General features: G+C 42.0%; 2 protein-coding genes across 4 annotated transcripts in view; one reads left to right on the top strand and one right to left on the bottom strand.

Annotated features, from left to right (window-relative positions):
• Nucleotides 1-14160, top strand: part of RHBDD1 (rhomboid domain containing 1) — a 166812-nt gene extending 152652 nt beyond the window's left edge. For 2 of the 3 annotated variants that reach the window (XM_032277633.1, XM_032277634.1), the window contains exon 7: nucleotides 10071-11148. In XM_032277633.1, the coding sequence (XP_032133524.1) occupies nucleotides 10071-10165 (95 nt within the window). In that variant the 3' untranslated portion in view covers nucleotides 10166-11148. Of the gene's footprint in view, nucleotides 1-10070; nucleotides 11149-12350 lie in introns of those variants that run through there. The other variant, XM_032277635.1, reaches the window with a different exon arrangement.
• COL4A4 (collagen type IV alpha 4 chain) overlaps nucleotides 1-15009 on the bottom strand; it is a 186299-nt gene that overhangs the window by 17657 nt on the left and 153633 nt on the right. The window lies entirely within an intron of this gene.

The following is a 15009-nucleotide window of genomic DNA, read 5'->3' as shown; positions in this document are numbered from 1 at the left end:
TTCTTCACCAAAACCCAAAACCGCAATCTAACCATGAGGACAAATAGACAAACCAGATGGAATGACACTCTGCAGGATATCTGGCCACTACCACTCAAGATTGTCAAAGTCATGGTGGTCAAGAAAAGGACTTGGAAAGAGCCACAGACCAAAAGAAATTAAGGAGACTTGGTAACAAAATGTACTGTGGTCTCCAGGATCAGGCCCCAAACTGGAGGAAATTAGTAGGAAAACTGGTCAAATCTAAATGTCTGGAATTTAGTTCAAAGGAGTGTATCAATGTTGGTTTCTTAGTATCTTTGTATTTTTTGCATAAATCTCAAATTATTACAAAAGAAAAAGTTTATTTAAAAATTTTACAAGAAAAAAACAACCCCATCAAAAAGTGGGCAAAGGATATGAACAGACACTTCTCAAAAGAAGACATTTATGCAGCCAGCAAGCATATGAAAAAAAAGCTCATCAATGATCATTAGAGAAATCAAAACCACAATGGGATACTATCTCACAACAGTTAGAATGACGATCATTAAAAAGTCAGGAAACAACAGATGCTGGAGAGGATGGGGAGAAATGGGAACACTTTTACACTGGTGGTGGGAGTGTAAATTAGTTCAACCATTGTGGAAGACAGTGTGGCGATTCTTCAAGAATCTAGAACTGGAATTACCATTTGACCCAGCAATCCCATTACTGGGTATATACCCAAAGGATTATAAATCATTCTACTATAGAGACACATGCACACATATATTTATTGCAGCACTATTCACAGTAGCAAAGACTTGGGACCAACCCAAATGCCTATCGATGATAGACTGGATTTAAAGAGTGTGGCACATTACACCATGGAATACTATGCAACTATGAAAAAGAATGAGTTCATGTCCTCTGCAGGGACATGGATGAATCTGGGAACCATCATTCTCAGCAAACTAACACAGGAACAGAAAACCAAATACTACATGTTCTCACTCAAAAGTGGGAGTCGAACAATGAGAACACATGGACACAGGGAGGGGAACATCACGTACTGGGGCCTGTTGGGGAGTAGGGGGCAAAGGGACAGATAGCATTAGGAGAAATACCTAATATATGTGGGGCTTAAAACCTAGATGATGGGCTGACGGGTGCAGCAGGCCACCACGGCACATGTATACCTATGTAACAAACCTGCACATTCTGCACATGTATCCCAGAACTTAGAGTACAGTAAAAAAATTGAAACATTAGGGTGGGAGGGTGGCACTGAAGAGAGACCAAATGTGTTAGAGGCCATTGCCAAGGAGCATAATCTGTGTTTTTAACAGGTTCTTCATTTCTGTACACACTTCAGATTAAGGACCACTGAAGCAAATGGCAATGGTTGCTGTTTGATGGAAAGTTCTATGCATGAGGCCAGGGCTGCTAAAAACTGGGAAGGGGAGAATCCAGCTGCAGCCATTCTCTTAGGATGAAAGTCATAGCAGGTGGGAAGCAGCAGGGCCAGGACCCAGTGTTTTTAGGAGGAGGCAGTATTTTATTGTATTTTGAGCTCAATGTGTTATCGTTTAAGCACTGTTGCACTCTCTAGTCTTTTCTTCTCAAAATAATGAAATTAAAACTTACCCAAAGACAATCTCAAGATCAAGAAGCAAGAGGTTGGGAGTGAGACTCATACCAGGGCCCTGAGGAGGCCACTGGAAGTCTCTTCTCCTGCCCTTCCCCCAACTGTACCCCACGGGAACATCATCAGGAAAACCAGGCCATAAAGAGACAGTGGCAAGTCTCCTGCACCCCAAGATAAAGGTCAGAACAGACAAAGGACCTAGATGCCTTGGAAGCTTGGAGCAGGCTGCAGTTTGGACCTCGGGAATCCTTTGAGGCCTCAGGATCCCTGCGGTGGAGTTGAGCCAAGACTCCAGCCATGCGAGGTGGAGAGCAGCTGCCCGCATTGTGCCATGCTGGCCTTCTCTGTGGACTGGTGTGGAATCTGTATCAGGGACATCAGAAGAGGCTGGGGGCTGCAGCTGCCCTCCAAGCAGACACATTGGCCCTGGAGCTTCTGAGAGGAATGTGGAATTTTAATATTCCAAAGGGTTTTCATACTTTTTCTATCATTTTACAGAACTCATATACATAGATATAGATATATTAAGAAAGATAGGTCACAACTTCCCTCCCCCACTAGCAAATGACTTCCTTACTCTACCTTCAGTTATCTTTTTTCTATTGTAAAATACATTCTCAAATCTGTGTCTCAACACAGGGCACATGTGTGGTTTCTCCCTGTTATCCTAGCCAGGCACTGAGGACACAGAAGTGAGAGACACAGCCCCTGTCCTCAGGGAGGCTCACTTCCAGTTTTCCAAGAGTTTTCATATATTTGTCCAGGGACTATCCCTAGGTGATTCTGAATTGAACAAAAAAGGAGTATAGACCCCAAATACATGAACAGGGAAGGATATTCTTGGAGATTGTCAACTTTTCAATCCCCAGAGTCAGCCGGTATGATTGAGTAAACTGAGACACCTACAGATTGCTCACCAATAGAATTCTATTTTAAATTAAGGAAAAGTTGAGACAGCCTAAAGCATCATTAAATATATTCGATTGGTGCAAAAGTAATTGCGGGTGTTGCCATTACTTTCAGTGCAAAGACTGCAATTACTTTTGCACCAACTAAATACATGAAGGTCTTTGAAAATTGTTCCCACTCTCAATACAATCTTTCTTGATAAAGTGCTACGGTGGTGACAGGATTTTGAAAGAATTTAAGACAGGATGATTTTTAAAAAATAGAAAAGTCCTTTTCCATGAAAATCTATATTCTTTTTTTTTTTTTTAATGCTTCAAGTAATGGTGATTCCTAATGAGAGCAGGACACGCTATTTCTGAGCTGCTTTTTCCTCCTTGGGGCTCCTCAGGAAAATGAGATCGACGAGCATAGAGAATTATTCCTGTAAGAAGTTATAAACTGTCCTCTATTTTAAAAAATACTTGAGAGTTAACTACCAAGGCTGACTTTTGCAGCTGGACCTATCTGTTGCCAAACCTTACTCCTTGTCAAAGGAGATCCTAAGTCAAGATGCATTCAGTTATCCAAAATAAAGCCTTACTATTTGCAGTGAGCCTAATTTAAGGCAGAAGATGCATTGCTTCTGCTATCTTTTAAAACAGACCCTGTCTCCAAGTCATAATTAAAGCAATAATATATTCTTGAGGGTTTACACATGCTGAGGAAGACACTGGAGCACTTCATGTCTGAAGGAGAATCAAAGGGGATTTGAGTTCTTGACTCAGCCACTGACCAGCTATTTAGCTTTGCCAAGTTACTTAAAATCTTTAAGGCTCAATTCCTCATCTATAAAAATAGACAAGGAAATTCTACTTGGATAAGTAGGATAAAAATCACATATAACAATAGGGATGAATCTCACAAGCATAATGTAAAATGAAGCCACTCACAAAGCGTACATATTGTGTGGACCCACTTATGGACAAAAGTAGGAAAAACTATAGTTAGAAATCAGAATCGTGGGCACTGCTGGGTGCCGGGGTATAGGAACCGGAAGGGGGCATGTGGTAGCTTATGAGTACAGGAAATGTTCCGATATTTTTAGAAATATATTTGTATTTTGACCTGGCTATTGGCCTCACACATCCAGTTTGTGAAAATGAATCAAGTTATACACTTCAAGGCGTTGGGGGAGGGGGCAGTAAATAGAGTGAGCATGTAGAAATTGTCCCACAAATATTCGTTGTCTCCCTTTGACTTTTCTTGCTGTTTTGTTTTGTTTCGTTGTTTTTTTTTTTTTGTTTTTTGTTTTTTTTTTTTTGGTGGGGGGCGGTGGTGAGGGAATTCTAGAAGTCAGACCATATCTTGTCCATATTACGGGAAACACTGACCTGATATACTGGACCTGATGCTATAGGTTACTTAAATTGCTAACTGGATTGTAGCCTGTTGATTTTAAGTCACTTGTGTTCATTAAGGGTCTCCAAAATTAACTAACTGGAGGGGAGAGAAAAGTTCAACAGGTAAAGTGGTGATCTAGGGCCTGAATTGATCTCCATTTCACAATGCAGAGTGCTAATCACGGTAAATCGCAGAGACCTCCTTCTCAAAGCTTGTTGTTTTGGGATTCCAGATATTATTTCAGAATTAGGGAATCTCTGCTGTTGCAGACTTGATTGAAGAGATAGAAATCTGAATGTTTTCTCCTAAAGTCACATCTAAATATTACCTTTCTCATAAACCATAATGAAATTTCCATTTGTATGAAAGTTATGCCACTTTAAGTTAATTTCATACTATGTATAAAGAGAGAGAATATTATAATTAGTGACTCAAAGAGTAAAGTGTGGTTACTGCCTTTAAGCATCTCCCCTTTTCAAAGAATGTCTTGCTGAGTGGTTAGACCTGGGGTTCCTTCCAGGCCTTTTTGGTCTTTGACAGTACATAACTTAACAACCATCCTTTCAGGAGACATTTTGGAAGCTTTGCAGTTCATGGAATGCTAATAAAATAACATTCTTGAAAGAGAGAACAAGGGTCCCATGCTGCTGCCTTCATCTGACAATAGAAATCCTGGAGAACACTGGTGATTTATTTAGAGGTTTCCTGGTTTAGAGAGAAAAAAAAAAAGTGATTGCCTCTTTAGCTCCCTAATGTAAGGGAGAGATATCATGCTATCCTGTGACTTCACTTTAGTATAATTTCACTGTATGGTATAGTGCGTTCATCAGATCATGAGCAAGATCTATGAATAGCAGAAAATTAAACATCTGTCTTTACACGGGTGGGTAGGGAAAATGGCCATCAACTCATGGTGCTCCTTTTAGTAATTCTTATCTGGATAAAATTACTTCTCTTCCCTTAGATATAAAATGCAGAGGCTGCTGCATTTTACATAAGGTTAGAGGACTGAACATTTTTTCATCAAAAACCACAAATCAATAAATTTTATGATCTTACTACCAGTGCTATAATTGAGGTAAATCATCTTAAACAGGCTATGTTCCTCAGGTTCTCTGAAGCATGCTCACTGTTTCTCTGAGTAAAATTGAGGGCTGACCTCCATTTACAAGAACATGGAGGCAAGGCTCATAAATACTCATATTCTGTACCAGGTTCTTCAGAGCAGGGCCGTTTCACCCAGACCTGTAAATGTCCAATGCATGATTTAACTAAGCAGAGAAAAGAAGATCTTGGCTGGGCACTCCAGCTCTGTCAGTCACCCAAAGTCTCCTTCATGTGACAAAAGCCTGCTGCTTAATGAAGGTCATTAGTTACCTTTTTTATATCTATTTCTTAGAAGACAGATATTTAGTTACTAGCAACTCAACATTTTGTACAAAGCACTGCCAAAGGGTTTGCAAACAGAATTGAGCTCTGTATTTTAAGAAGTCACTGTTTTTGAAATTTTGTATACCTGTCATAGAGTTAGTTAATGATAAAAAGAAGTAGACATTTAGCACGTGATTTTTTTTTTCTTTTTTGAGACGGGGTCTTGCTATGTTGCCCAGGCTGGAGTGCAGTGGCTATTCACAGGCATGATCCCACTACTGATCAGCATAGGAGTTTTAACCTGCTCCGTTTCCAACCTCGGCCAGTTCACCCCTCCTTAGGCAACCTGGTGATCCCCTGCTCCCAGGAGGTCACCATATTGATGCCGAACGTAGTGTGGACACCCAATCGGCATAGGCCCTGCAGCCCAGAACTCCCAGGCTCAAGCGATCCTCCCACCTCAGCCTCCCGAGTAGCTGAGATTACAGGCACACGTCACCGCGCCCGGCTGGCACGTGATTCTTGATGATGATCGAGACAACAATCATACCGTCCAGTGCTCAGCAGGCATTTGCTGTCACGTGGCACTCAGCTAATCATTTTATATGCATTATCTCTTCTAATCCTTCAACAACCCAACAAAGGAGCTACTCTTAATATTCCCATTTTATAGATAAGGAAACTAAGAGCAAGGAGGGTAACCTACTTGCTCAAGGATGTGTTGCTAAAAAGTGGAGGAGTTGGGATTTAATCACAGGTTGTCAAACTTCAGAGTCATGGAAAGGACCCTGGAAGTCCCCTTTTTCAGTAGCCTCCCCTCACAGATGAGTCAACTGGAGACTGCTGAAATGAAGCATCTTGTGTAGGGTGTCTCCACGAGCCCCAGGCAGAGGTGGGAAGCCATCTCCTAATTCCCTACTAACACATTTTCCTTTATACTCGTGGGGACACCTCCTTCTACCACCCCAATGAGGCTTGTCCTGATTCTTTCCTCTGTGCTTAACAAATGTTAAGTACATAGCAGAATCACAAAGATAAGACCCTTTGAGAAAGCCTGCAGAGGATGCTGGAGTTGAAGAAGAGAGGAAATAGATTGTATGACACAAGTGGAAAGTATAGAAACAGACAAATGAATGCAAAGGTGGGGAAGTGGAAGACAGAGCATGCCTGAGACTGAGTGGACAGCCAGGAAGTCTTGTCCCGACTGTGGCTCCAACCCAGAACACACACACAGTAGTCTGTGGGTTAGTGGCTAACTGACATCAAGTTTGTGACTCTCTTTGAAATAAGTTTTAATGCTTAAAAACATTCCCCCAAATCAAGTCATATTCAGAACAGTGTGGTTTTCAGAGCTGGAAACAAACCAGCTGTTCTTCAGAGAGTAAGATGGCTTTCATATCAAAAACACTGAGTTTGAAGGAATTAAAATAGCCTTAAGAGCAGGCATGGAGGCTGGGCATGGTGGCTCATGCCTGTAATTCCACCACTTTGGGAGGCCAAGGCAGTCAGATCACGAGGTCAGGAGTTCAAGACCACCCTGACCAACATGGTGAAACCCCATCTCTACTAAAAATACAAAAATTAGCCAGTCATGGTGGCATGCACCTGTAATCCCAGCTACTCAGGAGGCTGATGCAAGAGAATTACTTGAACCCAGGAGGCGGAGGTTGCAGTGAGCAGAGATCACGCCACTGTATTCCAGCCTGGGCAACAGAGTGAGACTCAGTCTCAAAAAAGAAAAAAGAAAAAAAAAGGCATGATTACAAACAGGCATTATTGTGGTTTTGGTTGTTGCATTGTTATATCCAAGGCCTTCTTGGTTCTCCTAGAAAACCAAACCATGCTAGTAGCCAGTAGAATTTAAGGAAACCCATGTTGGAAACTTTTGAGTCACATCTTTGATATCATCAGAGTCCCACAGAATTGAGGACTTAGACTGGACCTTCTTATTTTTCTATTTTCAAATAGCAGTGAGCTTCCTACATTTCCATATCCATGAAGAAAAGGGACACTGGGTTTGGTCGGGAAGGTGGGGGATGGTGAGATGTGCGACCCTGAACACATTCGGTGTGAGAACTGATGGCCATGTGGGGAAGTGGGAAGAAACTCAGCAGGTTCGCTTTTCTTCATGCTAGCTTGGTGCCCTCAGATGTGTCCCTAACACTCTCTGAGCCTCTGTTTCCTCATCTGTAAAACTGAGATGATTCTGTTGGGAAGGGATCATCGAAGTGGAGAAGGGCACCGTGAAAGGGCTTTATAAAGAAGCGTGTGATGATTGTTCTTCTCCTGACATCAGTTTTCTACTTCAGCATGTGGCATTTCTTCGGTTGCCTCAGCCCTGGTTCTCCTCGAATGCCCTGCAAACGGGTCCAAGGCCATGTGTGCTGGCTGCTCATTTGAGAGCTGGACCTTGGGCACCTTCCCAGTCTCCCTCTCCTAATTCCTCCATGCTGTTGCCTTCATGGAAATTATTAATCCTCGGGTTTTTTCTTTTGAAGAAACGCTAAAGAAAACACCAGAGGACAGTGTGTTTCCCTCTGGGAGTCTGAGCAGTCTTTCAGCCTCTGTGGGTTTCTGCCCTGTGGCCCTGAGTCAGGGTGCCACGTTGAGCTTGCTTCTGACTCTGCCCTTAGCTAGTTCTAAGAGAGCTCCCGGTCCATCTGGAATGAGGTGTCAAGTCCTGGCCTGCACTCACAAGCGCAATTAAGACCAGTCTTTTTAAAAACAACTGTTAAAGGCAAAGTAGGATTTGGATCTCATCATATAAAACAGTTTTAAGCAATCAACTCATGGTGATTTGATTCATGAATTTGTCATTTCAAAGCATTTACCATTTTGAACAAAGAGAAATTCCTTTACAAATACATATGGCTAAAACGGTATCCAGGTTTTTAACTTTTAATCTTACAGTATTCATAAAATCTTTATGGTAAAAGTTTTATAAGCCTATAATATGCTTGAGTATCACCTTTAATGAAAGTTAATAAATTGGCCTATTTTTCACTGTATCAAAATGCCTTGAAGCAGGGATTTATCCAGCAGAAATGAGTGTGGGGGCTAGGCCTGCCTTGTTTATTTTGGGGTGTTCTAGTCAGGAAGGGTACAATGGGTTGGGGAGGTATAATTCTCCCATGCTTCCAACGGGAAAGGAGAATCAGTTATGGGAAACCATTGGCATCTTCATCAGTAGAGAAGCAAAAATATAAAAAAGGGGTTGGCTTTGACTACTTTTTTGAATTTCTCTTTGACAACATAAACTTCAGTTGTAGATGGAAAAGACGGACTCTGTTTCCCATTGCTTTCTCTAACATCTTTTCACTATAGTTTTAACGTTGTCATGTCAGCATAGGCATAAATGAACACATCTCTGAAAAGGTGCCACTCTTGGGCAGTGAGCAAGAGGGATTGACTGTTCACTTGCTTTCCCTCTTGGCTTAACTGTGCCTTGCCCACCCTCCCTTCCCAGCCAGGCCAGTGCTGTCAGAACATTTGGCCCCGAGTGGGTCATGTCAGAACCTGACTGGGCAGCATTGGAAGTCATAGCAGGTGCTGTTGAGTCAAGGCCATACATTTATTGAATAGCTCCTGTGTGTTCAGAACTGTCCCAGACATTGGGGAGAGGGAGATGTGTCAGAGAGGTCCCCTGCTATTTTACAGCTTGTGATCCTGGTAGGAGAGAGAAGAGTGGTGCACAAATACGTACACATCTGGCAGGATATGGTGATGGTTGAACGAAGACAACCAAATGGAAGGTGCTGAAAGCCGAGGAGTTTGAATTGGGAGAGTTCTTCCATTGGTTCCATCAGGGGTGGCCTAGCATTACAAGAATGAGTAAGACTTCTGGTTGATGTAGGTGGTGGGAGAGAGCCTTTCAAGGCAAATTAACAGTGTTAGCAGAGCTATAGTAGTGAAAAGGTACAGCCTTTTTGGTCCCCATGTTTAGAAGTGAACCTCTACTTACCCATTTCTATCAATGATGCATCTTTCTGGTTACCTCATGGGGAATATTGAAGCGCTTTCATTAGCTTTAGTTTGCTGGTTCCTTGAGATCAAGGACTATATATTTTTCTCCCTTTATTACTACTCATGATGCCTGGGAGAATGTTTCCTTACGTAGCGATTGAAATTCTTGTATCATTACAAACTGTATTTTTGGTAAGTTTGCATCACCAAGAAACCCTTTTCAGTAACTATTTCCACAGTCCTTCCGATGATCTTGAAATACGATGCCTGCATTTTTGTTTGCCTGCCCAGGTATTGATCAGTATGATAACTCTGCTCCAGCTCTGTGGCCCAACGTGCCTGTTGGTTGCTTGTGTCTTTCAGTCACGTATGATTCTGATTGGCCACATTGGTGCAGGAGGTAGCATATTAAAGGAAAGAAAAGGAGCACCCAAAGGCTGATCAGGAGAAGCCAACCAGCCTCATTGGTGGGGAAGTTAGTAGAGGTGGCAACAAGTTATATATGGGCATAAAAAAATAAGACAAGCCATTGAGAAACTGTGTAAGCCTGAATGATGCAAATTATCAATCATGGTAGAAGGAAAAATACAGGTGGGAGGATTATCAAGAAGCCTCAAAATGAGTCGAATCAGGTTCATGGCTGAACCACTCTAAAAATGTTTACTTGATGTTGAAATTTAGTACTGATAACTGAAGTTGAAATATGTTTGTTATATTTCTGTTTTGTGTTAAAATAAAGATGACACCCAAGCTATCATTTTGTTCCCTTGGAATCCTAGAGTACACATGCCTTGTAATGTCAGAATGATTGATTTTTCCTTTGAATTTCTCACTACAGGAAATACCAGAAATAGCCCACCACCCTATGGGTTTCGTCTCTCAGCAGAAGAAGAAATGAGGAGACAGCGGCTTCACAGATTCGATGGCCAGTGAGGTGGCATCTTGGGAAGACATGGTTTTTTCATGTAATTATTGTCCATTTGGTTCATTCCGCAAGCCCCTAATTCATTTTAAACCAAAGCAGAGTGTACCAGTATTGCCCTGGATCGCTCACGTCTGCCTGGGACGGTCCTTCCATGACCCCTCTGATTCAGCTCACATTTTGGTGGGCGTGGGCTCACACAGGTCACTTCCTCCACGAAGGGACCGGTTCCACACTCCCCTCTCTCACCGCTGACTGAGCAATGCCTCTGCCTCGCCCTGCTTTTGAAAACTGTGACCTTCACCAGGAGGTTTTACTCTCACCAGGCAGGAAGATGAGTCCCTCATCCTGCCGGGAGTGCCCTGTGTTTGACTTGGCAGTGGGTGCAGAGCCATCTCCCCATCCTCCCGGCGCGTCGCCGCTGCGGCTGTCCAGGAACAGGATGTGGCTGCCTTGGCCGTGTGTCGTTCTACTCTCCCCCACCCTGGCGCCTCAGCTCCTCGGCTCCTCTGGCCCCTGTGTCTGACTACTGTTTGCAGGGCCTTTGCTTTGCTCTGGTATTGCTCTGCCTTTATAGAAAGTCTTATGGAAGAAGGATAAGAAAGACCTCAGGTGGGAAGACCCCTACACACACCATTAGTATCACATGACACCAGCAGTGTAGGTTCCCAGCCACCACTCAGTGGCAGCTTGTGTGCACAGGAGACAGGACTTGTCATGTATGAATCAGCAAAGTAGCAGCAGATGCCACATACAGAGTAGAGTGAAGGCGTTCGGTGGACCGGTCACTAGAGATCTATCTTGCAGAAAGTATGTTTTTCCTCATCAAAGTGCCTCTTAATTGGCCACTGTACCAGCCACTTGTCATAGCCAAATGTCCAAAACACGCCCTTGGGCCCCACAGCGTTAAAATCCACAGGTTGTCTGTCTGAGTCATTCGAGTTTTTTCCTGGTGCTTGTATTCCACGAATAAAAGGGCAAAGTCAAAAGATCACTGATGTCTTACTGTCACAGAGATATTTTAAAAGGGAGAAGCAGGGGCTGGGCACGGGGGCTCATGCCTGTAATCCCAGCACTTTGGGAGGCAGAGGCAGGTGGATCACCTGAGGTCAGGATTCGAGACCAGCTTGGCCAACATGGTGAAACCCCATCTCTACTAAAAATTCAAAACTTAGCCGAACATGGTTGCACATGCCTGTAATCTCAGCTACTCAGGAGGCTGAGGCAGGAGAATTGCTTGAACCCAGGAAACTTGCAGTGAGCTGAGATTGTGCCACTGCACTCCAGCCTGACTGCCAGAGCAAGACTCTGTCAAAAAAAAAAAAAGAGAGAAAGAAGCAGGAAAAGATCTTCCTTTTTTAATCTACAGTTTATATACTTTTCTGATTATGCATATAACAGATATGCCTTCCATATGCATAAAGCAAACATCTGGAAAGAAACATACCCAAATGTTAGCAGGGACTATCTTTGGGAGGGGAATACATGGGATTTTGGTTTCTTCTTTTTTACAATTTTATATTCCTGTCTTTGAAAAATGTATATATGGGTGTGTGTGTGTTACTTTTACCATCAGGAAGATGTATTTATATAATAATAAGAAATATGCAGTCAGAAAAACAGACTTCAAAATAAATACTATGTGTCCACTGAGAAAATTCACAATATAAACAGAAATACAAATAAATAGGCACACAATTGTAAAGCCACCTGTATCCCTACCCTTAGAGGTACCTAGGATTAACATTTTGGTGGTATTGTCTTCTCAATTTTTCTCTTTATATATTCAGCCCATTTGGGGCATACTGACTACACAGTTTTGTATCCAGATCCGATCTGAATTTCCCCGGAAGAGGCCTTGGCACTTCCATATAAGTGGGCTAAGAAAACCACTGGAGCCTTAGGAGCTCTTCGGCCTCCTGGCTGGCCCAGTAATACCTGAGCCCCTTTAGTTAATTTATAACTGATGTAAAACTACATCTTGTTTATAATATAAATTGTACCTGTGAGTCTGGAAGCTTTAAATGTGTTTAAATTAAAATATTCAAGTGAAATATTATTCCTCCCTCCCAAATTCTGCAAGTTTGACTCCTGTTACCTTAATTAGAAGTAACGTCTTTGTTGCATGCCACTTTTATAGTATATGGTAATTCTGCTGGAACGCTTACACCTTCCCTGATTATTATCCGTGCACAGACCACAGAGGTGTGCCTTCTATATGAGAACACGGATTCTGAATGACTCTGTGATGAGGCCTGAGTCTCGGATACCTTTCCACCCTCTCCCCATCTCCCCTTTCCAACCCCAAAGGCTCACAGTTGGTGCTCATTAAATGTCAGTGTTTCACCAAAGTATTTTTTCCAATAGTTGTATTAAGAGTCCAATCACTGTATATGGAAGTATTTTTTTATATCACGTGAGTCCTCTAGTAGTACTTCCTTGCTCTGTTTGACTTGTGAGATACAAAGACACAGGATTAGATTTTGGGTGGCAAACTTGTGATATGCTCGTCTTCTTTATTTATGGAGTGGAACATCTTAGTGATGTGAGAAAGGCCATTTTAGTCATGAATGTACACCAGTTATTTTAGCACAACAATGAAGATGTTCTGGAAATTGTTATAACTATTTTCAGTTAGTAGACCTGCCTGTAACAAGTCTTTATTGTTTGGAATGTCCATTTTGTTTTTTCCTCTGCAATAAGGAATCCCTAAAGTTATGCCAACAAATGGGAATTGGATTGAGAAAGACAAAAGCAAGTGAGCAAGTATATTAAACTAATGATCTCTAATAGGGAGTAAGCACTTAGAACTGATTTTTGAATTTGGTTTATTCAATAGTAGTTCCCTGATTGCCTGTTAAGCCCTTGGTTCCTACAGTTTGGTGTGATCAGTCAACCTAAGAGACCTCTTTATGCAGAATCTTTACTTGGTTCTGAAGAGGAGGGAGTAGTTAAAATTGCTTCCTTTTAATGACTCGGAATGTATTGCCTGTGATTCTAAAGTTGTACATAATTGTTCAAACCTCCTCCATCTTTTTAAATTGCCTGCTGCAGTAAATAACTAGTTTGAGGAAAACTAGAGCCAGTCTACATATTTGGCACATGTTCTGCTGCCTGGGGAGTAAGTAAGCTAAAGGGATGAGAAAGACCACCTCCCCCTACCCTAAAAATTGGACTGCAAGGCAGGACAGGAAAGGGGTAGCTGGCAACCTGGCCTCCTTGTTCCCAGTCTTAGTTTTTCTTGAGAGATTTAGTATTCGGTAAGGAATAGTATTCAATTAGTCGTTAAAAAAAACAAACAAACCCTGTTGTTTCTTCCTTTCCCTTTCCATGAATCATTGCAGTCATTCCCTAAGTTTCGTCTCCTACTCTTTTTTTTTTCATGGCTGCTAGTATTTCATTTTAGAATCACAAACTCTGAGCTTAGAGAGTCTCAATGTCTCACTTATTTGCTCTATCCGATACTTATAATACCTCCTCACTCAATTCTACATAACTCTGCCAGCTTTGTCTTCCAAAATTCACTTTCATGGTGCCACTCATCATCGCAAATACCTTTTTTATTGGCTTTCTGCTGCCAAAAGATAAAGGTCAAAGTCATTAGCCTCAAAAGTGGACTCTAACCAGCCTTTGGACCTCAGCCCCATTTATCCATCACAGAGGCTGGTAACTAGTCTCACTGCTCAGGCTGTGAGTGTTCCTGATCTTGTGATACTCTGTTCTGTGCTTTTACATAGAACAGCCCTTTCCTCTCTCTTGGCCCATATCCAGATCCTCCTCATCCAGCCCCATCTGAATCCTGTAGCAGATACAACCGCATCTACACAGTTTCCACGTACCACTTGGAATTGCTGGTTATGCTGCAATGAGAGAATGTTTTTGTCTTTAGATTGTAAGCTTCATGAGGGCAGAGACCATGACTGTTTCTCTCTCCTCACAGTGCCTTGAGCAGTGCTTTGTCTGGAATGTCAGAACCAATAAATACTTGTGGATTGAAACAAAAAGAGAAGCTTGTTTATACTGTCATCAGTGGCGCACATAAACACAAATGCCTGCTGCTTACTGATATCACTTAGGTCTTTTTTTTCCCTTGAATCATGTAAAGGAAAGCATTTTCTAATAGAGATAGAGACTTTGGGGCCTTTGTCAATCTGAAGACATGTCCCACTGCATCGAATGCTGTGACCTCGTACACAAAGCTCAAGATTCCCACACAACCAAGAAGTGTCACCAAGGAGTCCTTGTGAATAGTACTGAATCTGGCTATGTTCTTTTTACAGGTCTGCATTGGATGTGTCTGTGCTAACATTTTTTTTCTTCTGTGGTATTTAGGGACAGAGAGAGAATGATCTTGACATCTTGATCAGATGTTAGATGAATTGGCAGATTTGGATATGTAATTTATACTATAGAAAAATGAAAGTGTTGCTAATATAAATCACTAAATTTGGTTATAATACATACTGCTGCTTGGGAAGAGAGTAGTGTCATAAAATCAATGTTATCATGTGCCTTAAAGAGATTCTTGGAATCTGGGACGCACACACCCAAAATCTAGGACGCACTTCTGGTATGTGGCTCACTGGATGCGAAACTGGGTCCCTTCTCTAAGTATTTTGAAAAACGCTGTTCAGCCACCTCCAGTGACAGTTTCTGCCAGGAAGTTGTGAAATTACTGTTTCTTTCTCTCATTCTATTGCCTCCTTAGATAACTTTTGTAGTGCTTGGATAGAAATTCTCAAAGCAAAAATACAAAAGTGTGTAACTTAAGAGATTCGTGATATTTGAGATTCTTGCAAGTTATTGTCTGCCTCTGCCCTTGTCTCTTTGCAAGATCCTCTCCCTCAACAATTTA

The sequence above is a fragment of the Sapajus apella genome, unplaced genomic scaffold, assembly GCF_009761245.1.
Source record: "Sapajus apella isolate SASKATOON/1434 unplaced genomic scaffold, GSC_monkey_1.0 scaffold10, whole genome shotgun sequence".
NCBI classification, from domain to species: Eukaryota; Metazoa; Chordata; class Mammalia; order Primates; family Cebidae; genus Sapajus; species Sapajus apella.
The sequence above is the reverse complement of the archived record's forward strand: the minus strand, read 5'-3'. Positions and strand labels throughout refer to the sequence as shown.